The following is a 24,469-nucleotide window of genomic DNA, read 5'->3' as shown; positions in this document are numbered from 1 at the left end:
GTTGAACAGCAGAAAACAACCTCGTGATAATTATTCTTTCATTCCTGTGTCTAGTAAAGCGGTGTCGTGCTGAAAGCTCGCTCGTGATTCGCTGCATCACGCGGACAAATCAAAACACTGAACAAGTGAACTTCAACTTCCTTGTTGACGTTCCGAGAAAAGCTCAAGCGGAAGACTCACTGGGGGGGGGGGTTCGTGTTGTGTCCGTACTCTTAAACAATCACAACCTAATAAATCCAATTATCTATGCAACTGTGTTGTGAACTTATATTTACTAGAATAACTAATAAACACGTATCTTTAAAAAAAAATGTTTCCTTTAAAACAATGCACTCGTGTACTGTATCCGGGCACCCCTCACATTATGGTACATTCCGCCGAGAAGTTTATTTCCCGCACCGCCTTCCGCGTGGAATGGTTGAACGCGTAGAAAACTTCGAAGTGACAATGAAGCCGATGTCGGTTCGTGAGATTATTGTTATAGCTTTGTTTCTCTGCTCACGGTGTGTTCGAGGGGTAAGAATGAATGCGGTTTCTGCACCTGCTCTTCGTTATAAAGTTTGTTAGGTTGTTTTGAGAGCCGTTTCCTTTTTGTGCTGGTGACACGCTTTTCTCGTTACCGTCTGTGTTTGCAGCTGGAGGATTGCAGAAGTGGCATGTATCCACCCAAAGGACCGACGTACGGCTGCCACTCTCTCCAAATATCTAAAATGCGGTGCCTCTGCACGATGCATGATTTAAATAACATGTCCGTCTTGTTTTTTGGTTCGTCTAGGTTTAAAGGTAACGTGACCTGGTACACAGTTGATCTCGATTTGCCTCCTGGTGAGAGATGGACGCACGTGATCAAAAACAAAAACACAGAGGTAACTCCATCTTTATCGAACCTGTTAGGGTTATATCATGCGTGAAGGCTAGTGTATCGATTCGCTTGAGGATGCTTTAATAATATCTGTCTCTTACAGTGTTTTAAAACAAGCAGGCTATGGTTGTCTTTACACTAATCGTGTTGCATTACAGTTGATCACTATGGTGCAAACGATAAAAGATCTGGCCAAGGGCTTTTTAGATGGGAAACTTGTTGATTTAGTAGACCAGGAGCTGGTAAGCAATTAAATGTATGAATGAATTTAGACGACTTTAAAATGCATTTTGAACATTTTAAAAGTACATTTTGATGTTTTATTGTTTTATGCACCTACCGTTTTATAGCCTTTGATTGTGGATACACTTCCACAACCTTTCAGTGACGAAATTAAGGGAATAGCAGCGGTTTCTGGCATCCCTCTAGGTGAGATTTGTTTAATATTTTATTATTTACACTTTATTTGTTAATAATAAAGTAATGTTGATTTTAAAAGCAATATTAGTTATAGTACATGCAAGCAATCTAATAAAATTAAAGCTCAAACGTGCTCAATTATGCTTAATTACCCCCATTTCTTTAAAAAGGTATTGCATCTGTAATCTATCGTTTTTGCAAATGTATTTTATGTGTCCCTCTAGGTGAAATCACACTCTTCAATATCTTTTATGAGGTGTTCACTGTTTGCACATCAATTGTTGCAGAAGACTTAAACGGTGAGAATATTTAAATCGGTTGGCATGTTTTAATAAAAAAAATTAATTTCTTAATTTATTTTTGCATGTATTTTTCATTTTTCTAGGAAATATTTACCATGCCCGCAATTTGGACTTTGGACTGTTTATGGGGTAGGCAAATATTTAGAAACGCACAGAATTTTTCTGCAGCGTATGTACCCGCTTTATATCATTTCACACGAATGATGTGTTTTTCGTAAAGGTGGGATCAGCAGAATAAAACATGGACTTTAACAGAGAAGCTTAAGCCTCTTGTGGTGAATGTCCGTTTCCAAAGAGGCAACAAAACCATCTTTAAATCAACCAACTTTGCCGGATATGTTGGCATGCTTACTGGAATTAGACCTGTAAGTAAACAAAGATGGGAAAAAAAAAGCTTCTTATTTGTGTAAATGTAAAACAAGTCAATTGTTTCCTTGTTCAGGGCGAATTCAGTCTAACAATGAATGAGCGTTTCAACTTTGATGGGGGTTATGTAGGTAAGATTTGTTTAAATGATTATGATAAGTGAACAGTTATATAAACGGTTTGTAAAATTTGTAAAGAACACTACAGAGCGCTACATGTTTTTTTTTGTTTTTAACTTTAGCTACAAATCATTGGCGCAACTAGCTGTTTTTGATGGTTGACTGGTTCGATAACATCTTAAATTCTCACAGGGATTCTGGAATGGATTCTTGGCAAGAGAGATGGAATGTGGATGGGTTTTCTCACTCGGAAAGTTCTGGAAAATGCTACCAGGTAAAAATAACACGCTAGCGTGACATGAAAGCACAGCTTCCTTATTTCTCTGTCGCGACCGCATGGATCTCACTCGCACGCTTTTTTGTAATAAAGTAGTAACCTTCACACTCTGCAAAGGCACCATTGGATGAATAGAAATATTAATATGTTAACAATATATAATTATAAATACCTTCTGTGATAAGAGAACACGAGTACTCATCAGTCGTTTTTTTTACTTGCAGTTATGAGGATGCCAAAAACCAGCTCTCTCTGACGAAACTGCTTGCGCCAGCTTATTTCATCTTGGGTGGTAACCGAGCAGGTCAGGGTTGTGTTATAACCAGGACGAGAGTAAACACACTAGACGTATGGGAGTGAGTAAATCCTGTCGCACAGAAGTACCACATTTCTGTCCGCAATCTTTTAAACTGCTCTAAAATGTGTTGTTAATGATGTTAAAGACTTGATATGAAGCTTAGGAGATGGTACGTCCTGGAAACAAACTACGATCACTGGGAAAAGCCTATGATACTAGATGACCGCAGAACACCAGCAATGAAGTGCATGAATCAAACCACGCAAGCGGTATGTCATTCTGTTTTGAAATAAAAGCGCTTTGTAGCAGTGTTTAGTTTTTCCTATGCTTTTTTTTTTAAAAAAAGTATTGGTTCATTGCCTTCTAATGAACAGGTTTGACTACTTTAGTAATATCCATGAGTACAAATCTTAATGTTAAAGCATATAATGATATTCTAGGGAATTGTGTGCTTCTAATTGTATATCAACAGTTTGGATAGGACCCTTTTCTATTCTAACATGGCAATGCCTACGTGTATAAGGCGAGGTTAAAAAAAGAAATGACTTATTGCCAACTCTTAATCTCAGTTGTTCACCCCTGGTGTGACTTTAAATGCAGTCCTTGAGCCAAAATCTCATCACCAAACACCAATGACTTATGGGTGCAGTCATTTTAGACACTGCTAAAACTGTAGCAAGAAAGATGGAAACACCATGCGTTTAAAAAAAAATGCATCTGTTGCAACAGTTTTGGAAGTGCTTTTTTTTCACAGAATGGTGTGTCCCAATACTTTTGTCCATATAGTGAATGTACAAGTCATTGGTGTTTGGTGGTGAGTTTTTGGCTTAAGGACACCATGCTTTAACGTAAAGATTTGTAGTGTATTTACTAACTAATTGTTCACAAAGACACGTTTTATAGAAATGAAAAAATTCTACTTTCCACAGAACATTTCTTTGGCATCAATATATGATGTACTGTCAACAAAACCAGTTCTTAATAAGGTAAGTCTTTTTTCAGTTGAACTAACAATAGTCTTACAATTACATATCATACTTAAATTTGACCTTTTTTCTTTTTCATTTATTGTCTTTTATTTCATTATTCATATGAAGCAGTAATGAAGCCCTTTTCCGTCCTGTCTTGACAGCTGACCACCTACACGTCACTGATGGAAGTGTCAACTGGATCTCTGGAGTCTTATATCAGAGACTGTCCTAATCCTTGTACACCATGGTGACGTGCCATCAAATCTTAACGAAGCCATATGAAATGCTCTTCTGGATAACTGTTATTACAGGATGGCGTATAAGAAAAGGAGGATGTAAAAAATCGTTATGGTTGCAATTCTACCTCTGACCTTGCACATATCTCTTCTCTCGGACATGTCTGTTGTAAGCGCTTTACCACTGCAACGTTCGCCTGGTTGTGCAAAAATCTTTTTTGTAACAAATTCTGAATAACCATGCATTTTAAATAGAATATTTTTTTTCCTTGAGTATTTCTTTTTCTTTGGTGTTTTGATGATATACAGTAAGGAAACCTATTTTCCTGAAGTTCTTGGTAATAATGCTGAAAAGTGTTTTCATGTTATTTATACCGACTGTCTCTTCCTGGGACTGTATTGAATGTGTACATGGAGGTATTTAAGTTACAAACGTTAGTTTTCCAACATGTTTTTTTTGTTGTTGTTGTTTTTTTACAGTATTGAATTATACCCCAAATGTAATATAAAAATGTGAATAACTATAATAAAATGTTTTGTCAAAATGTTACGCTTAGACCTATAGTTATTGAACAGGTGCAGCACACAACCTAAATCTTAGTCAATGGCCTTTTTTTTTCCTCCTCCTTTTATGGCAGCTGTATAATGAACATTTTTTTCTCATATGATTTTTTTCGAGACTGTCGTAGACTATTCTTTAGGTCTGTGTGATTATATTATATATTAAATTTAATATTATATATTACATTATATCTGAATCAAGATTCACAAACCTGCTAAGGAGTTCCAATATGAATCAAACTTTTGGAATCTATCTATCTTTCTCTCTCACTTTAGGATCAGAGTGCCTCACACATGTTTTTCCCATTTCGTTTTTATGGGTGTTACAAATCAGGTATTCGTCCCTGTTTATCAGGCATTCTTTAATCAGGATTGTTCTATATTTTTTGTAAACAAATACTTGTTATATTTGCAAAGAAATTAAATGCATGCATCATTGTAAATTACACAGAATTCTGGTTTGTTTGTTTTTTGTTTATGTAAAACAGAAAAATCTTAACTTTGCAGGCATTTTTTTGTTTTACTTGAACAGTTTTAAGCACTGACATCAAATGTCTCCTTTTTTTTTTTGTTCATTCTTAGAGCTTTTTCAGTCTCCTTTGTGACGTCTCAGGAGCTGTTTGTAGTTATCTGCACATCTGTTTTGATCCTGAGTGACTCAGCTCAAAGTAGTGCCCATCCAACCACAGAAACTTTGTCAGGCACCAGAACAGACCTCAGAAGCATCTGTACAAGTTGTTGAGATAGTAGTTGTACAAGACATCACTTGGTTTACAACCCTTTTATCTTTAAATACAGCTTTATATAAGTAAGCTACATCTACAATGTCAGTTTTGCTCATCATTTGGATGCTTTGTGCTACTCTGGGTTTGTCAGGCTCTGTAAGTATTGTCTTAATTTTGCTTCTTTCTTATGTGTTGAAATGACATTTAGGATAAGCAAAATGAATTTACTTTGTATGTTGAGTTTCACAGTAGTCGTTGTGCGTTTAGACTCGTGATGAATGCGAAGATGAGATCCAGCGTCTTCGGGAGGAGCTGAAGAGTTTGGAACTTCGCCAGACAAAGCAACAGCAACTCATTCAACGATTAATGAATCTCAACCAGATAGATGAACGTTCCCTAACGGCGGGCTCATTTTATGACTTGGGAGACACACAGTACATGGGTCAAAGCGCTGTACTATTTTATTAGGATGTAGTTTTCATTGTGTTAACATGTTACGCTTGTCTGATCATAACAGGGCGATGCAATACTAACAAAAATCACATCTGCCACAAACAGACTGTGCTCAGATCTTCAAAAATGGCAGCACTCAGAGTGGGTTTTACATGATTAAACCCCTGCTAAGTCCAGCCCGGATCAGAGTGTACTGCGATATGGGAGAGGGGGGTGGATGGACAGTCTTCCAGAGGCGCTCAGATGGCAGTCAGTCCTTTGACAGATACCGCAGAGCTCCACTGTTCTGAGAAGAGATGTCTACTGATTGACAAATAAATCATGATGTCTCATTGTTTATTTTTTAGAGATTGGAATGATTATAAAATAGGATTTGGTGACATGCAGTCTGCTAATGGAGAGTTCTGGTTAGGGAATGATAATCTGCATTATCTGACATCTCAAGGTGAGTAAATTTATACACATAAAATGCATATAAATGTTATAATAGTCCATAAATTTTATATATATATACATATGCATATGTATATATGTATATATACATATATACATATATATATATATATATATATATATATATATATATGTGTATATGTATGTGTATATATATATATATATATATATATATATATATATATATATATATATATATATATATATATATATATATATATATATATATATATATATATATATATATATATATATATATATATATATATATATATATATATATATATATATATATATATATATATATATATATATATGTATGTGTGTGTGTGTGTGTGTGTATATATGTATGTGTGAAATCCCCAACGCTATATTTGAAGTATAGATGGATATTATATTGTTACATTATATTGTAATGAATGGCCTTACATAGGACAACCAGTTTAAAGAATGGATTGGTTATATATGATATTTATTGCTTGTAATTAATTGCATCCAAAATAAAAGTTTTTTTTGGTTTGTTTGTTACACAATATGTGTGTGTACTGTGTATATTTACATAAATACACACACATACATTATGCATTTTGAAAACATTTACATGTATATATTACATTTTGCACAGATGATTACACCTTGAGAATCAATCTGGAAGACTTTGAGGGCAGCCACCGTTTTGCAGTGTACAGAACATTGAAAGTGGATAACGAACAGGTTTTTTTTTATTAATCTCTTCATATTATGATAAACATACAGTGTCTATGAGGAACCAACAGGTGGCGTGTGAAGGTTTAATAAAGCAGCAGAGCGTATAACTGTACTCCGTTTCCATTACAGAACAAAACTAATGTCAATATCACAATTTCTGCATTTAATTTGCCCCGAATGGTATCTGTTTATCTGATTAGCTGAACTTTTTTTTTTTTTTACAGAGCCATTACCAGCTGCAGTTTGGTGTATACACGGGGAACGCAGGGGACGCCCTCTCTGGCAGTTATCACCCTGAGGTCCAGTGGTGGGCCAGCCATCAAGGAATGAAGTTCAGCACGAAAGACAGAGATCATGACCGCTACGAGCGCAGCTGTGCTCAGGAGGACAAGGGCGGCTGGTGGTTTAACAGGTTTGCGTGTGTAACAACAGCGCAGAAATGACACGCGTGCGTTCGGCGTGCGTATAATACGCAGTTTTAGATACGAACATTTGTTAGCGTGCATATGATGACGCGCATTTTCAGGTCTGTTCCTCGAGCTATTTGTCGTGCTGTTTACATGCAAGAACGACGACAGAGCTTCAGGTGTTGTTTCCCCTGTATTCCTCTAGATGCCACTCTGCCAACCTGAACGGGATCTACCACAGAGGTCCCTACAGCGCGGTCACTGATGACGGGATAGTGTGGTACCCCTGGCATGGCTGGTGGTACTCCCTCAAATCTGTGCAGATGAAGATCAGACCGGCCGCTTTTGAGCCCAACGACGTTTAATTCACTCGGAACTCGTGGACGATGACAAATGACATTGTAGTCCGGCTTAGTAGTCCAATTCTTACTATTTACATATGTAGCCAAAAAAAGCTATTCACCTGCATGTAGCGCAATAAACTTTTCAACGCATCCTTGCTGCATCATTCATATTTCCATCATAGCATCTTTAATATGATTGTTTTGTTAGTTGTATATTATATAATCATTAATTATATAATGATATATAAAAATTATTATTATTATTTTAATTTTTTTAGCAATATCTGTGAAGGTTAATGTAGTAAATAATTAATATCCAGTAGTTAGTAGATATATAATTATTATAAGTCCTACGGAAAGTGCAAACACCATCGATTTCAGGGCGTTTAGAAAACGAAATATTGAAAGTGTTTATAGTTTTATCGTGATAAAGAAATTTACTTTCACTTAAAAGGTATTTTATTACATTTATTTATGTATAAGGGGTTGAAGATTACAGATGGCCTCTACAATAATAAAAATAAATGTTTAAGGTCGTATTTTTAAAAACACCTATGACCCTGACAAATGAAGTAGTACAGTTTTTATTATATTGTTTATATAATAAAATTTAATTATATTAAAGTTTTTATTTTTGCATTATATTATAGACCTATTTATTATGTTGTTTAGGAAATAACCACCGTCAGCACTTATTTATTTATTAGCTGTAGTAATTATAATATTTAGTCATCTTTAACCTAAACCTCAATCCCCGTGCACCCCGGCGTCGTGAAGCGCCTCGTGCGTTTCCTGCTGTGACGTCATTTAAGGAGAGCGCGAGCTCACCTGGGCTCTCACCTTTCCAGTGCACGCGCTGCTCTTAACGGTAGACAAATCTGTGATTCTCGGTTTCTCTCACCTGCAACGTGCGGGGTAAGTACTCTATGCCGCACAGAGAAGCTGGCACCTCAGTGCAAACAATTATCGTTTCTACAAACGCGCTTTTGAACGTTACGTCTCATCCTTGCTTCAGTAGCGCGAGGCAGGCTTGTGCTGTTACTCGAGGCGCGTGAATCGCCGGCGGCTTTTGTTTGTGTTTACGCCTGTTGGGCGCTTATTTAGCGGGCATACGTTTATTCAAAGGCCGTCTTCTGTTTTCTGTCGGTTTACAACTTTGTTTACTCCACTTGTTATTTATAGACGGGGCTGACAGAGGTCCCAAACAGGCCTCTGATGTTTCTGTCAGGTGCACAAGACAATTTAAAAGGCAGCGATCAGGAAATAGATTGTGAGGTATGAGGGAGAAACATGAGCTCAGCAGGAAAAAGATTTCAAATAAATTATATGAACTTGCATTTCACATTGCTTTAATATATATAAATGTATATTATCTTTCTCTGTTTCTTTAGATTTCACTGAGAACACAGTTCTCCTGATGGATGAATACTGTGATTTAGATGCATATAGCACATGAGTTGACCAGATATGATGTTCAGAAACAGTGAACGGTTCAAAGGGCAGAAGCTTTGAATTCCAGAGCAGGTTACAGCGCAGGTGCCCTTAGGACCTCATACTGTAGCGGCGGAAATATCAGATTTATTCTCTGCTTACAAATGTATAATATATTTTGAGCATTTCCAATGGAAAATAATCACCTTTTTGTTTGTGAGGAGGGTGAAGAGGCAGCATGTTGCCTTTTGTTTAATCAAAATGACAGTAAAACCCATAATAAAACCATAATATTTAGTTTTAGTTCATGGTTTTATTTTAGTGTGTGTGTTTGTGTGTGAGCATGTAAGTAAATGAATAAAAACCCAGGATAAATGGATTCTTCCAACGGTTATTTGAAATAGAAGTCTTATAACGTTATACATGTGGCATTATACATATTTGCCCTCATTTTAAATCAGTTTAACGTGTTCTTGCTGAGTAAAAGTAATAATTTCTATTTAAATACATTTTCACTGACTCTAAACTTTTGAAGGATAGTATGTCTTGCCAAATAATATCAATTACAAAGTTATTTAATAAAGTTAAGTACAATTTTGTGCTTTTATATTATTGTTTGAGTGACAGCAAAAAATTGCAATGCGTTGCTTACTGAATCAAAAAGAGTTATAATAATTTTATTGAGCTTTTGGTTATATAACAGTGGCCTGGTCTCCAACGCTTAGCCTATTGGTATCTTTTGTTAACCGAGATTATGGATTCCTACTCTTGTGTAAAGACCTTTTTAAATCGGGATTAGTCAAGAATAGTGCTGTTCCCAATGACCGATATAATACCCCTCATGCCCACAATTACACAACTTAAGGAAGTCAAGGTATTGCCAAGCATTTGTCAATACAAAGAAAGTATTGCAGTTTACTATGCCAAATATTTTTTAAATAGATATGACATTTAAATTCTTTTAACCTTTGTGTGTATGTTTTGTGATTTCAAAATTTGTAACGTATACTTGGTTTTACGTTATCCACGGCAGAAAATATCGACATGGCTGACATCCGGTTTTTCTCCTCGTTTATCCACTGATGCCTAAATCTCTTCAAAAATGCTACTAGCTGCTTAGCAACAGCGATCGCTGCTTTTGGCCTGACTTGCCCTTGCCCCTCCCCTCACGTCGGGCTTGTCTAGGATAGGGTAACCAGTCAGTGTCCCCTGTAAAGTTAGCCTTGAGGCTTTGCAGTGGGTTCAGTCGTGGCCCAGGCTGGAACGTGAAGAGCGCCGTACGAGTAGAGGCGTGTTTTAGTATGCAGGGACAGCCCAAAAGTGTGCTGACAGCAGCCTGGACTGTGCCACATTCCTATGAGACAAACCATTGCTGCGAGCCAGGAGTGGTGCTGAAGGAGGGACTGCTGGGGCTGATGGGTATTTTAGAGCTGGCCGTCTTTATATATGTGCGTTTAGTGTGGTGTAGTGTTTACCACAGCACTAATAGGATTGATCCTGAGACATGGAGCTGCGAGTGCTGCAGGAGCCAGAATGGGATGTGCTGAACTGACATAACGTTATGCCTGGTAGGACTATTTGGGTTTTCTGAATTTTTATTTTTTAATGTATAAAAAAAAGAGCATGACATGTATAAAATTTAAATAAGTGCATTAATGATATTAGAAATATTGCATTTTAGGAGAGATGTGATTTTATATTTTTAAAGTTAAGGCAATTTGAATGATACAATGCATCTGCTGTTTTATTGATTTTATATATTTTTGGTTTATTTATGCTGTAAAAATAATAAGCTTGTTTATTACGCAGTGTGCTGTGTTTATATGCCGTAAACTGATTTAGTGCTCCATTTATGACTTTTTTTTTTTTTTTTTTTTTTTTTTTTTTTTTTTTCTCCCCAGACTGGGCTCTTAATAATTAGGCTGCTTAAATGCTCCAGATTGAATGATCCTTTGTATGCCACTGTTGCTTTTTATGAGAGTTTGACATATCAGTTTTATGTCCCTTCGAAGTTGAAATGAGACGCATGCATCAATAATTCTCCAGGCTTTAGTGAAGTATTAACAGAGGGGCTCTTGTTTCTTTAATGCCCAGCCCTTGCGTGAACAGTCGGACTGTAAATGACTAAGCACACTGTTGGTTCCCAAGGTAACCTTTCACTCAGCCAGCGAGTCGAGGAAGGAATTTTTGCACTCCTTTTTTTAAATCAAAAAATGAGGGAGAGTAATGTTTCAACAACAGTTGAGTTTATTTTATGTTTATACAAGGATGAGAAATGGTTGGATCATAGTTTTAGTATCTTGGTAAATTTGGTTAACTTTAGCTTCTTAAACAAAAAAACCCATCCAAATCTAAAGGATATTTAATCATTTCTTTAACCTGCAAGAGTTTAATATTACACATTTTATACATTGTAAATTAAGCAAAGATTTACAAAAAAAATACAATTTAGCTAAATTTCTGAACGAAAATTGTTTTTACAGTGCACTATATCACAAAAAAAACATATTTATGGCTTGTTGAATGAGAAAGGCTCATGATACGCTGGGCAGGTTTTTGAGCTTGGGCACTTTTCAAATGAGAAAGGGTAAAAAATTTGTATCTGGACAATTTAGATCAGTCTTGGGTCCTTGCTGACCGTTTCATTTCCTAAAGTTACCTGTTACCTAGCAACATTGCTCAAAAAGTCTTTCATCAGCAAAATGGTAGAAGAATATCAATTATTGATAGTCTGCATTTTAGAGGCAAACTCCATGTGACAAATGCTGATCATTAGTTTTTTGAACAGTAGTTTACACATTAACCTAGTAAACAGGTCCTGGGACTTTTTTTTTTGTTTGTTTGTTTTTTTTGTACTGTTATTATTGGGATACAGTTTTGTCTGTAATTAGATTTATTTCATACTTCCGCAGTTAAAGCAACATGTTGACGTGCTGTGCTTGTATGGGGTTTGTTATTTTAAAAGAATCTAGACTGAGAGCTTGTCTCTGCATCTGCATAAACTGGCCTCTCTCCTCATTGTACTTGACAGAAGTGCATTAGAGCATGCAAGGCCTTTCCCTGAGCAGAGACAAAGTATGCCATGCCTTTTCAACCCCCGTGGAGTACTGCAGTGATGTTAACAAGAGTAGACGCAACCCAAAAAATAAATGATACGTTTTGGCACTCTAAAATTAATTGTCATTTCAGCAGATTGCAATTGACTTTGCGTTAAATCTTGAAGAAACTGTGCTGGTCATCGGTTTTCATCTAATTAACCGACACTTTTTGCAAATATTAGTGCTTGTGTGAAGTTTTTCACAGAAAGCTTGAAAAAGGCTGAGGTATAGCCGTCCTATTTCAGAGCTAGATTTGTCCGTACTAAACACAGTGAGATGTTTTCACTAGCACTCTAAGCTGCTTATCTAAATGCACTAAATACACATGTTACCACTGACCCCTCACCAGTCTAAAATTCACATTATATTACATTCAGGCCACTGGACTGCTTTAGCTATCTCAGCTGATACTATGAATAGACTAATTACACCCGTTTGTCTGTTTTGTGATGTTAGTTTAACTACTGTTGTAAGGATAGGGGTCCGTAGGTTTATTTTGTAAACTTGGAATGATTCAGATTTCAAAGACATTCAGAGTTTGAGATGTTTTATAAAACACTTAAACATTAGTTTTTCAGATCCACTTTAAGAAGGACGTAGGTTGATAACCTAGGAGTAAGCTGTTGCATTTTTAATGGTGTTTCTCTAGGAAACATAAAGAATTAAACAGGGGATCAATTTCCTCATTGCTCTAAAAGTAATTGGTCAGTAGGTTATGTAACATCTCCACAAAGAAGACTTTTGTAGCCAAAAAAACAGGTTTCACAAATTGTAATTGGCCAGGATGTTTGTTTGTTCAGTGAAGTATTGCATCAACAGTAGCAAATTCCCTTCTAATTTCAGCTCCAGTACATGTCGTGTCGCCTTCATATTCTTTGTAACCTCTTAAATCAGTCTAGATCTTAGAATTTGAATTGTTTGACCTTTCTCTCTCTCTCTCTCTCTCTCTTTCAGGATCATTCACGGAATGGGTTTCAATAAGTAAACCTGTTCAAGGGACGACTAATACAAATCTCATAAAACAAGAGGTGTTTCAGATGTGAAATTGCTCATAGAAGCTTCTCCATGGAGGCCACAAGTAGATCCATGAATCTTACTTTTTCCATTGAAGACAAGAATGGAAATAACATCACCTGCCCCAATGAGCCTTCCCCCGATTCGGTAAGGAGTTCTAGCAGTTTGAGTTGTGGCGGTTCAGACAGTCCTCTCGATGTAGAAATGGAGGACTGTATCACTTGCTCAACGAAAGACGAGACCTCTTCCTCAGAGGCAGTGAAATCAAGCAGTGCAATTGCTGTAGACTTTGTCAAATCAAAAATTGACAACTGGAATGAGAATATGGCTCTCTTGATGATAGTCGACCCAAAAAATACTGAATGCAATGACGGCGACAGAAGCTCGGAAACATCCCCTGATTGTGGAGAGCGAGAGCTGTCTGAGGTGGACTCCTGCGAGCCGTCCCGCCGAGGATCCAGTGAGAACTGCTGCTCTGTGAGCTCAGGTGAGATGGTCATGAGGAGTAACAGCTTTGTTTTGCATGAGAACGACCAGCCACTTAGCATCTCGCTAATTGGGGAGTCCAGAACTTCCTTGAATATATCTTCAGAACTTGGCGTGGTGTCGGGGATGTTACCTGATGTGTGTGAAGGCCTAGCCGAGGTGCCACAAGGAGAACCCAAGAATAAGGGCCTGGAGTGTACCTACGTCCAAGCCAGCAATCAGACATTTCTCATAGATGAAAAGTCATTAAGCAATGAGAAACTCGAATGCTTCACACCTGTTCACTATCACAAATCCAGTATACAAATGTTGGCATGCAACAGCGGTGGATCAAATCAGTCAACGCCGTTGGAGGGAAAAACTGTGCTTATTACGGCTTCTGAGGATTTGGACATTAGCGGCAATGCTCAGACCTCAACTCCCGTGCAGTCTGTGAGTAACAAGACATTTTGCCTCCCATCTTTGTCTGAGTCCCCTCTGAATAAAGATGAAGGTGATTCAGTGAGTCCAATGGCTCAATTTATTAGTCAGCAGCAAGGCGCTGCCTCTCAAAAGCCCAAAACACCATTGATGTCAGCAAGCAAAAGCAAAAAAATAGAAATAAAAAGGTTTCCGAAGCCTAACTTCAGTAATATAAAGTCTAAAATTATGTCACGTGCCACCAACCCCTTTAAGACATCAAGTGCACCAGTTACGAAGACTTCATCAAACTCCGCCCCTCAAAAAGATGAGAGCCAGACTGCGGACCAACATAAGTCATCTCCTACCAAATCCACTTCTGCTGCAATAACCAGCACATCTGCCACACCGGCTCAAAATGTAAAGAGCGCTAATGCAGCTAAAAGAACTCGCTCATCTACTTGCCAAGAAAGCGGTCCAGCCTCGAAATCTCGAGCTCGCCGATGGTCTGAAAGCGCGAGCTCTTCCAAAACAAGTAAAGATGAAACGCAAGAGAAGAATTCACAGGTCAATGGAGTATTGAGCAATCTTGTTACACCACAAAAAAACACTAAAGGTGGTGTGAAGACCAAACCAGCAGAAACTGAGTCAAATGGAGAGGACATGCAGGGGAATGAGTCTCTGAAGGTTCGTGGGAAGAATCAGAAAGTCGGTCTGTTGGTGAGTATGTCATGGCAGATAACTGAGATATGGCTCTTTAATATTTAATATAAAATTATTAAATGAATTATTATAGATTGTACAAATGAAATTGTTTTATGATTGTACAACATTAGTGAACACTAAATGTAACAAAAATATTGCATAAAAGTTAGATGATGGTAAAGGTAATAGGGGAAATGAACATGCACCATTAAAGTTAGTTTATCTAAAAATAGGAATTCTTGTTTATTTCGCCTTTTTAATCCATAACGCTTTAGTTTGTCTTCAAAATGCAAATGTGAAAAAATAAAGGAATTTTTAATAAAAAATCAGTTCTGTCTTTTTAAACTTAACATTTTGAAAAATGTATAAATGGGTGGTAAACACAGTCCATATGATTTGAGTAGTTTATTTCAAGTCTTCTGAAGAAACACAGTAGCTTTATATGCTGAATGAATTAAATGTAAGCTCTTATTCATGTGTAAACATTGATGATGCTCAAAGTACATCAAATATGGTAAACAAAAGCATAAATCTCATTGGTTGCAAACAAACCCCACAGTTTAAAGTCAAATTAAAAAAAAAACATCTAATATTATAATAAGAATGTTTTAAAGATAAATACAAGACATAGGTTTACGGATAGTGATACAGGTGAGTAAATTGATTTCTCCTTTATAGCTTTTTTTGGATTAAGGCTGCCATCTCAAACAAATACTTTCCCTTTAGTTTTGGGTTTGTGAGCTGTGCTTTAAGCAGTGTACTCTAATTGCTGTTTTAATTACTGCTGCAAGAGGGCAGCAAGCTGAGTCTGTGGAAAATGTGTTCCATGTGCACACATCGAATCATGTTTACAGAGCTAGAGAGGGGAGGAAGAAGAAAAAAAACTTGGCAGTGACTTGAGAATTCTCTTGGGGACTGTAGTATAATAGCTGCTCACATCTCAAGTCTGCATGAGTTTCAGTCTCATTCTTCAGATGTGTTATGGCCAATGCTGCTGTAAGCTTGGGGAGCTCTGGCTTGGGCCGGCATGCATGGGAGCAGTTTGCTGAAAGGGGACTTCTCTTGCAGGCGGTTTCTGCCAAGCCAGCGGCGGCGGCAGCATGTGAGTGGAGTAGACGCAGGCTCGGCTCCCAGCCATCCACAACCAGGACAGGAGGGGCTTCTGCTGCTCGCGTTCCAGCTGCAAACTTACGACCACCGCTTTCAGCCTCTAAGCTCAAACCTGGTACAGCGGGAAAAGATGGCAGCAGTAGCTCTGAAATGACTTCACCCAGGAGCAAACTGAGCACATCTGAAGGTAAGGGCCTTGTGCACTGCAGATTTACTTTTGTGAGTTGGTGTAATATCTAATGGTAAAAATTTTAGTGATTTCATACTGTTTTTCATTTTATCAGTCTACGGAAACACAGATGCAGGTTCTATCACTTGTTTCTTCATTTGTTCAAATAGTTTCAGAGAGGATTAAATATATTTGTAGATTTTGTACTTTGAGGTCATGTATTTTTATTTTTTTTTAATGTCTAATATGCGCAATATGTTAAGTTTTTAAAAAGATAATCTGTCTGATAAAATTTTTAATTGTAATTTATTTCTGTGAACCTCAAATTTCAACATTAGTACTTATTAGTCTTCAGTGTCACACAATTCTTCAGAAATCATTCTAATATGCTGACTATGCTCAAGAAATAACATCTCTTATTATCAAAACAGATGTGGTGTTTAATATCACATTTTATTTTACTCTTTTCTGTGGACTAGATGGATCTTTTTTGTCAAAGCAGATGTAGTTCTCTTTTTCAAACAAGATGGACAAAAATAAAGTAGAAAACAGAAATGTAGAAATTTTGCTTTGGTATGTTTGTATATTATATGTTAAGTGTCCAATGTGGGAACATAAAACTCAACTTCCTGTAACCATGAACTTGGCACAAAACATTCATTGTGTTTTTGGAGGCCTGTGTCAAATTTGCTTTTGGTTGTTGGTGGTGGTGTTTTTTTTATTTTTATTTTTTTTTTATATAATATATACAAGTACTCTTTATTTGCAGTGCAAACACATACAGCACAAGTATCTAGACACTTATTTGTGCCATCTGAATAACAGTAGATTTATTGTTTGTCACTCACCTTTGCAGTTAAGCTTCAAATCCATTTAAATGAAGGTGCGAGTGCAGTTTCAGGAGCCCAGTCCATATCTGCTGTGTTTGCAGCTCCAGCATCAGCCTCCAAACTGCCTGTGAAATCCAGATTACAGACCAAGAGCTCCAGCACTTCTCACACAAGTGGACATCCAAAGCAAGGTGAGCCTTTCTAAAGTTGTCAGCCGTTTTTGGATGCAGAAAAAAAAAAAAAAAAATTATTAAAAACTCCAAAACTATTATGGGTAGAAGTGACCGCTTTAGACAAGATCAGCTTGATTTTATCCAGCTTGACCCACATTCCCTGGTAGGTCAGTGTTGCCTTTAAATCCAAAGACTTATGATAAAATCCCTATTAAAGGATTCAGTCTACTTTAACTAGATTTCTGAAGCATGTCAACTTTGAAATATGATTTTTTTTTTTTTTTTTTTTTTTTTTTAGCTTAAATATAAAGCCGTTTAAGTCCAAGTAGATTAAATGGCCTAAAATCAGTTTAATCAGGAGAAGCACACGTGAAAATATAGCCTGCTTTTTTCAGGCTAGACAGTGATGCTCTTTTACCTTTTGAACATTGTGCAGCTCTCATTGGTTGATGGACATGTTGTTTGTATGGATCAGGACAATCGGTCCCAGATGTCTGCGGGGCAGGGTTTGTTCCACCTCAGTTCACTTGGAGGGGTATGAGAAATCAGTGCACATCAAAATAATGAGGATCTACCATTGCAAACAGACTTTATGTTCTCTTCATTATGTTTAACTCGCTGTGGAAGGTCATGCCTGCATATAGAGGCACCTTGACTGAAACCTCACAGCAGGTTTTTACTAATTCAACCCTGAATCAGCAGCCATGCTCTTGGGCTCGGAGTGATCTGACTCTTTTGACATGTCTGCTTGTTGGATCCTATCGCTTTTGCGTTGTTCCTTTGTTGTTTGCCTTTTATGGGAAGCCTAAGACTCCGTTGTGGAGAAGTAAGTATCGCTTGTTTGTTTTTGGTACTGTTCAGTCGAGAATATATTCAAATTTGTTTGTGACAGTTACAATAACTATGGTAGCTATATTTTATCAGGTAGCAGTGTTGCTATATTGCTATTTGTGGTCAAATTAAGTCACCTTTTTGTTTAGTTTTTTTTTATACAATAGAGATGGAGGTGTAGCAAGACGGACAATAGTGTTTATTTAGCACCTAGTTGGTTCAGTTCATTTTATTAACCGTGTAAAGTTCATTCATTATGAAATGGGTTCAGTTAAGCCATAAGCAGATCTGCTGGAGACAATCGTGTCATTATTCGGCTCATGTCAGTTCATTGTTGATTCATTTCAGTTAAATAAGTGTTTGTTTATGCTGTAAAATTAATCGGTGATTAACATTCTATTCACTTAAAAAGTGGAAGACAATAGCTTTATTATACCTCCATTTAGTCTAGTTTTGTTCTTGACTGATATATATCAGTGTAGTCAAATATTGCTGAATATTAAGTGCTTTTCAAACCCCAGCCAAGCAAGCCAAAGGGTGACAGTGAAACCAAAACTCCCCAAATCAGGTGATTGAATTGGAGAAAAACTACTTTGAAAACCAGGCTCTGGCCTAAATGAACTGTCCCTTTTTAAGTAAAGTTTTTCAGTATTCTAAGTGCTGTCATAAACGCAACAAAACTTGCAATCAGAGCACAGCAGTGGCTGCCTGTCAAATGAGATACAATATTAGGCAGATATCATCTGTTTGTAGAATTAAGGTTATCATCAAAAAGAGAGTGAAGGATAAAATATGGTTAAAGTATGTTTTATTGCTTTGATTGAGATATAAGCCTCCTAGGAAAGGTTCTGACAGGCTCACAAACATATTTATGCACTAAGACACTGTTGAATATTTCTGTTGAGATAAATATTTGTTTATTTTTTATTTTTAATCAGACCATGCTGAGCCCCCTGTGGGAACCTTGAATAAACCTCCTACTAACAGGACCACATTAAGGACCAAGCTGCAATATCCACCTACCAGAAGTGTATCATCGGGTAGGAGTCATATTTTCAATATCATCAGCGTTACCTTTTGCTTCTCAGTTAAAAGGCTAAAACAGTGATTCATCCTAAACGGGCTACAAAGAATCATGCAAGAAAAGAAAATGTATAGAGACTAAAGCCTTTAAATGCCATTCATATTTTTTACATTGTGTCATTATTATTATTATTACAACCCACCCTGTTCTTTCTACGTGTATAGTAAGTCAAAATATGAGCTAAAATGATTAGAATTTTCTTTTTGGTCTTTGGTCATCTTGGTGTTTGATTTAATCCTCTTAATTCATCCTTTTTTCCTGTTAGGAGCAGGATGCAAAAACACATCCTCATCAGTTTCAGTGAGGTCTTCAAGCAGCCCTCTCAAGACCCCTACCACAGCCCGACCCATGAGAGCTGCTGCTCCGACAGGTTAGACCCAGTTTACTCAATTTGAAGTGAAGCATATCACAGAAAATTGTAATTGTAAAATACCTATACTTTATTAAATTTATTACTTTTATATATATATATATATACAGTATATGACATTGATTTCAAAGAAAAGCCCCCAATCCTGTTGCTAACCTGTGTCTTGTCTTTTTTTTTTTTTTTTTTTTTTTTTTGGTGAGGTAGGGTGGTAGCATTGCCCTCTTAGCCTCCTATCATGGCCAAGTCCGTAACACAGCTGACACAGTCTCTGTCTTGTCTCAGCTGGCCTCTCTCGGCCTGGCACATGTAATGTGCGCTTTCTTACCACCCATAAGTACTGTAATTAAGAATGGTGTGCGCATTCCTTTCAGGGATTAAATCTTGGGTGTATGCATGCAGCATATGCCTTCAAGCCAGTGAGACTAGACTCCTCCATCGCAACCATCTCTGAGAATGTTTTGTTTCAAAGAAAGTTTACTGTTAATAATGTTACTGTTTTACACCCGTGGACGGAATCCCTTTGAATTGTTTTTATATAGGCTAGTAAATGGATTCAACACTTTTATTCTTAAGTGCTAAATTCAGAAGTGTACCATGTAAAAAAATAAAAATAAAAAAAAAGCCACCATACCATAACTCTGATTTCACATTAAAAATACAATTTTGTATTTATATTAAATCAATGAAATTAACCAACTTAATAATAATAAATTAGAAAAGATGAAGAGAACAATTTAAAATAGAAGTTAATTTTTACTTTAACTTTTAACATAATTACATATCTGTAAATTGTATTTCTAAATCCTATTTTATAACTGTATCCTCTAGTTTTTGGACTGGAGCCTGAACTGTGCAGACATGCATTGTCTGCTGCCATAAGCCACCCCACGTCAACATAATTACATTTCAAACATAAAATTATGTCTTCTATGGGTTGCACGCTTTTTCTGTGTTCTTGCTGGCATCACAGACATGTGCTAGACATTTTTTTTTGTGGTTGTCTGTTTGTGGACAGAAAGAAATCTGTTCGCTGGCCTTGTTTATGGGACTTGTTTGAGAAGTTTAAATGCAGAGTACACCTCAGGACAAATTGAATGTTTGGGTTTTTATTATTATTATTAAATACGAACTGAAATCAAAGAAATATTTTTTTAAACCGTTTTTATCTTGAGACCTGCTGAGGGTTTATATTTAGCTGTAAGCTGCCATATTTAACCCTCCCTGATGAACCCTCCTGTGAAGGAGCAAGCGAACCCACACACTCCCGCTCTGCTGCTTACTCCTCCCAGCGCCCTCCCTTCCCTCTCTCCTTCTTTCTGATCACCCAGCATCCTGCATCTCCTTGACGCCCAGCGGAGAGCGAGAGATGCTCAGCGTCAGTGAATGAGAGCTCAAACCGGAGGATAAATGCTTTCTGCATTGCCCTCATATGTCTCTGAGGCTCCTGCCTCCATTTAATTCAGAGTGCTTCAGTTCATTTGTTTCTGCCAAAGTGTGACGGTCAGACAGGGATGTTTGACAGATGTATTTTCTGCTTTAGCCTCATGAGTTCAATGAGGCTGTTGGGGTTTTTTTTGTTTTGCTCGTGAAGATCTCGGCAAGATGTTATTCTCTCCTAAATTTTCACTGTCCAACATCCATGTGAGGCTGACAGCGAAGGGATTGCTCCGGAGCCTCCAGCTGCTGTCAGGATGCAAGAGCGCTGTGGTGTTTAAGGCAGGTCTGTTCCTCAGAAAACGCTGTTGTTGTGGCTTTTCCTTCATTCTGCGCAGACGTTTCAGAGTGTTTCTGTACAGCTCTCAAGGTGCTGTCTTTGCTCATGTGGTGTTGATTCTATCTTTAGACTCTGTTTTTCTCTCTCTGCCAAAGTGTATTTGATATTTGTATATGGCCAGTAGGCATCTTCTTGCTAGCTGCAAATAGAGCCTGGGATCTTTTTGCAAATAACATGTATATTTGTGCCACAATTTGGGTTATGGTAATCACCTACCAAGTCAGTAGATACAGTAAGTTCATGTTTTTATCTTTTTATTCCTTATTGGTTCACAGATCTAAAAACCTAATGTTCCTGTTTTCAGATGCTCTGAGGTTATTTTGGCCTGCAGACTAGGCTGAATGTAATGTCTTGTAAATATTTTGACATGGCAAATTCCCATCTAAGAGATGTTTGTTGCAGTAACTCTTCTTTTAATACTTACTGCCCATATAAGTACTCTTAATAAATAAGGAAAAGACTATTTATTTCATGTTCAAAATGTCACAGAGGACTATATTTGATCTCACCAAGTATTTGGGTAAGGTTTCGCCTGTTGAAATATCCTTCTAAAAATAAATGCATATAAGCTCCAATTATAGCATTAATGATAACCTGATTGATGGTTATATTTGTTTCTGGATGCATTACCTTCAATGGGACACGGTTTTCACAATCTAGATTACTGAATTTTTCTACATTTTTTTTTTTTTTAACCTGAATTTGAAGTTTTTCTTCATTATCTATAACCTTACACATGATTGTTTTAGGCAGCAGTTAGTTATTTTATTTATTTGAATAGTATTTTATTTCTAATGCTAAATTCAGTGTCAATATAACATCATTTGTTTGGCTGCTCCCCTTTAGTGCTCCACACTTTATTACAAACTCTGAAACCCCTTTTTATAGCTAATATAAGTCCCTGCCCATTATTTATAGTTGTGTAAACTGACTTCACATCAAAAAAGTAAGATTTTGAGTTCTGTATAAACCATGCATCTTTGTTTACCAAGGTTTTAAAGTCCATCTAAGGTGGCTTATAGAGAGCATATATATGCTTCACAGCAGTGTTTAAATAATTTAGGTGTGAAATGAGATGAATTATTCACTATGCTGCGTTCTGTTGTGCAACAGTTTTTGTGAGGCATGTAGAAGCAGTAAGTGCTAAGATGTGTGCAATGAAGATCTGGCAACATTTAAATCACTTATTCACAAATTAGTGTCTGTTTGCTAAATCCATTCAGTTTTAAGTTTAAAACCTTTAGCTGTATCTCTATGCATGTGGGAGCCAAGTGCGCTCTCTGGATAACCCAAAGCACCCTAATAATTAAGATAAGGCTAATTAACTCTAACTTAATTACATAAATTGTAATTACAGCAGAGTAACTCTTATCACTCTTCTGGTCTTGATCGCTTAATCTCATATGGGATTTGTATCTAAAAATCTAATACCTGCTCTGTTGGGAAATTAGTAACTCAGACAGAGATCATCGCAAGTATTCAATCCAAAATATGCATTTCTGTGCAACTAGCTTTGAAAAAGTTAGCACAGCTAACTTGCTGAGCTATTCTTTGAGCCCATGTTGTTGATTTGATCTTGAGCTCAGTAAGCAAAGCAATAATTTTGATAACACCACAGTGCTTAGACTTTTCAAGGGAAACTGCAGACTTGTACAATTAAATGTGCCTACATATTTAACTGCAAAATGTTCTAACATGTATACAAAAAGAGACCTTGTTTAAAGACGTGTTAACCATAGAGGCCTCTGGCGATCACTAATGGTATTACAACAATAAAGGTCTAATGCTAAATTGAGAGCTGTCAGTTCTCAGAAACTCTGACCTTTTAGGATGATTTCTATATAGGAATCAATATAGTTACGTTCTCTTGTCAGTGTGCATGTAATTGTTAAAACACTAATCGAGTGTTGCAGAAAGGACAGGTTTGATTTATTTACTTTTTTTTTTTTTTCTTTCTTTTCTGCTTTCCCTATCCTTTTTATCTGCATAACTGAGATTTATTTAGTTCCTTTTTTTTTTTTTTTAGTCCTTGCATGTTCGTGTACTTTCAGTCTGCCCTTGGGTGAGTTTTCCAGCAGAGGGAGCCTCACAGATATTTACGTAGCAGTGACACCTTATGGTTTGAATTATGCTGCATTTTTAATGTGTTGGCTAACATGATTTCTAGTGTGCCACACCAAGACGACGACCTAAATTTTTGCCTTTTAAAAATGCACTGTGGTTTCTAAGAAAATGGCAAATAAATACTGGCATTATTATTATTATTATTATTATTATTATTAGGACCTCTAGAATCATGTTAGCAAGGCCAAAGCATATCTTTATTCCTTATTAATGTTCTATTTCTGTTTTGTTTTGTTTTTTAATTGGCTTTTTTGTATAATGTCTCGGTTTAATGTCTACCACATAAAAGTTTTCTAAAAAGCCAGTCTGGAATACATTTCATTAGCTTATTAAGTATCATGCCAGGAGGGACTAGTCTGCACCAACAGCGGTCAAGGACAGTAAAGTATTTATAATATCGCCTCTTTCACCAGACAGTATAGGCATGTTTTTAAAAAGGACTAATATTTCCAGTTCCTTGAATCCATGTGATAAGCTAAACAGCTTTATTTATTTTGTGGGTGGGTTCAGTGAACTAACAGACTTAGAGTTGCCTTGAAGGCGTAACAGGATACTGGAAAGGAAGAGCATTCATATGTACTGTATATGTTCTGAATGTATTGTCAGCTTTTTTTTTTTCTTGGCAGAAAATTTCAGCATTCTAATCTAGACATTGATTGTTTAATCTTTTACTCTTTATGTTCCATAAAGTTCCACTCTTATGCTTGTTGTTTCTCAAAAGACCCATATAGTCTGTTTAACACTATATTAGAAAACAATGTACATTTTGTGGCTTAGAAAGCGGTCTCTAAAAGGATAATTGTGAATCCCAGCTTGCATTAATTTAGAAGCTGGATATTTGTTCTATTTATAAAAAAAATATTCAAATTAAGTTGTGCAAAATGTTTTATACAGTGTGGACCTACTTGCATTGCTAAAACACTGTGCTATTCAACCAGCTAAGTGCTCTGTTTTTTGTTGTTTTGTTTTTTTTCCCCTGCATTCTTAAGTCATGATCTAAAATGCTGAAAATCATGAATCAATGCTAATTTTTTTTTTTTTTTTTCCCTGGGAACCAGAATTTAACTAGTTCAGGCAGTGTTTTTGACACCTTTGGAATGTTCTTTTATTTTTCGGTTTAGTTTATATAAGTGTGTGTGTATATATGTATATGTCAATAATATAAATATGAGTTATATTAATACAATATTTAATATTGTGTTTTTTTTTTAAATATGCATATAAAAATATATTTTTACACCCCTTAATGCCTTTGCAGCTATAAATGTAGTGCTGTAAATCAGTTACTGCTGGACTGACATTAGAGGAGAAGAGGCTTCATGGGGTTTGTTGTCCCACCCCTACCTTATTAAAGTTGGTATTTCAGAAA

At 36.6% G+C, this 24,469-nt stretch overlaps 3 protein-coding genes across 11 annotated transcripts in view; all 3 read left to right on the top strand.

Annotated features, from left to right (window-relative positions):
- Positions 1–370: 370 nt before the first annotated feature.
- Positions 371–4,401, top strand: asah1a (N-acylsphingosine amidohydrolase (acid ceramidase) 1a). Of its 2 annotated transcripts, none has more exons than XM_043256491.1 (14): positions 371–516; positions 636–679; positions 776–866; positions 1,021–1,104; positions 1,213–1,291; positions 1,507–1,581; positions 1,668–1,713; positions 1,805–1,949; positions 2,027–2,081; positions 2,262–2,343; positions 2,571–2,702; positions 2,790–2,913; positions 3,574–3,630; positions 3,777–4,401. In XM_043256491.1, the coding sequence occupies exons 1-14, from the start codon at positions 415–417 to the stop codon at positions 3,864–3,866; spliced, it is 1,206 nt and encodes a 401-aa protein (XP_043112426.1). In that variant the 5' UTR covers positions 371–414; the 3' UTR covers positions 3,867–4,401. The 2 variants fall into 2 exon arrangements, with proteins under 2 accessions (XP_043112426.1, XP_043112427.1); XM_043256492.1 differs by having other exon boundaries at positions 373–516; positions 966–1,104.
- Positions 4,402–5,058: 657 nt separating this feature from the next.
- On the top strand, positions 5,059–7,654 carry fgl1 (fibrinogen-like 1). Of its 2 annotated transcripts, none has more exons than XR_006252472.1 (7): positions 5,059–5,293; positions 5,405–5,579; positions 5,696–5,855; positions 5,938–6,035; positions 6,669–6,757; positions 6,976–7,277; positions 7,364–7,505. XR_006252472.1 is itself a non-coding variant. In XM_043256792.1 (7 exons), exons 1-7 carry the CDS (start codon positions 5,237–5,239, stop codon positions 7,521–7,523), a joined length of 927 nt encoding a protein of 308 aa, XP_043112727.1. In that variant the 5' UTR covers positions 5,090–5,236; the 3' UTR covers positions 7,524–7,654. The 2 variants fall into 2 exon arrangements, 1 of the variants encoding a protein (XP_043112727.1); XM_043256792.1 differs by having other exon boundaries at positions 5,090–5,293; positions 6,976–7,163; positions 7,364–7,654.
- Positions 7,655–8,318: 664 nt separating this feature from the next.
- Positions 8,319–24,469, top strand: part of mtus1a (microtubule associated tumor suppressor 1a) — a 28,637-nt gene continuing 12,486 nt past the window's right edge. The window contains exons 1-6 of one of the 7 annotated variants that reach the window (XM_043257475.1): positions 8,319–8,417; positions 12,986–14,650; positions 15,704–15,932; positions 16,771–16,935; positions 18,687–18,788; positions 19,098–19,202. In XM_043257475.1, coding sequence (XP_043113410.1) covers positions 13,097–14,650; positions 15,704–15,932; positions 16,771–16,935; positions 18,687–18,788; positions 19,098–19,202 — 2,155 coding nt within the window. In that variant the 5' untranslated portion in view covers positions 8,319–8,417; positions 12,986–13,096. Of the gene's footprint in view, positions 8,418–10,203; positions 10,502–12,985; positions 14,651–15,703; positions 15,933–16,770; positions 16,936–18,686; positions 18,789–19,097; positions 19,203–20,485; positions 20,923–21,104; positions 21,209–24,469 lie in introns of those variants that run through there. The other 6 variants (XM_043257476.1, XM_043257474.1, XM_043257477.1 and 3 more) reach the window with 6 other exon arrangements.

This window comes from Puntigrus tetrazona, chromosome 14 (genome assembly GCF_018831695.1).
Source record: "Puntigrus tetrazona isolate hp1 chromosome 14, ASM1883169v1, whole genome shotgun sequence".
In the NCBI taxonomy this organism is placed as follows: Eukaryota; Metazoa; Chordata; class Actinopteri; order Cypriniformes; family Cyprinidae; genus Puntigrus; species Puntigrus tetrazona.
Note: the sequence above shows the minus strand (reverse complement) of the source record. Positions and strands in the feature narration are given on the sequence as shown.

Coding starts and splice junctions, on each gene's coding strand:
- fgl1 (XM_043256792.1), top strand. CDS start 5,237: ATGTCAGTTTTGCTCATCATTTGGATGCTTTGTGCTACTCTGGGTTTG. Junction 5,294..5,404: donor CTCTGGGTTTGTCAGGCTCT/GTAAGTATTGTC, acceptor TTGTGCGTTTAG/ACTCGTGATGAATGCGAAGA. Junction 5,856..5,937: donor GGCAGTCAGTCCTTTGACAG/ATACCGCAGAGC, acceptor TTTATTTTTTAG/AGATTGGAATGATTATAAAA.
- asah1a (XM_043256491.1), top strand. CDS start 415: ATGGTTGAACGCGTAGAAAACTTCGAAGTGACAATGAAGCCGATGTCG. Junction 1,292..1,506: donor GGTTTCTGGCATCCCTCTAG/GTGAGATTTGTT, acceptor GTGTCCCTCTAG/GTGAAATCACACTCTTCAAT. Junction 1,950..2,026: donor TGCTTACTGGAATTAGACCT/GTAAGTAAACAA, acceptor TTCCTTGTTCAG/GGCGAATTCAGTCTAACAAT.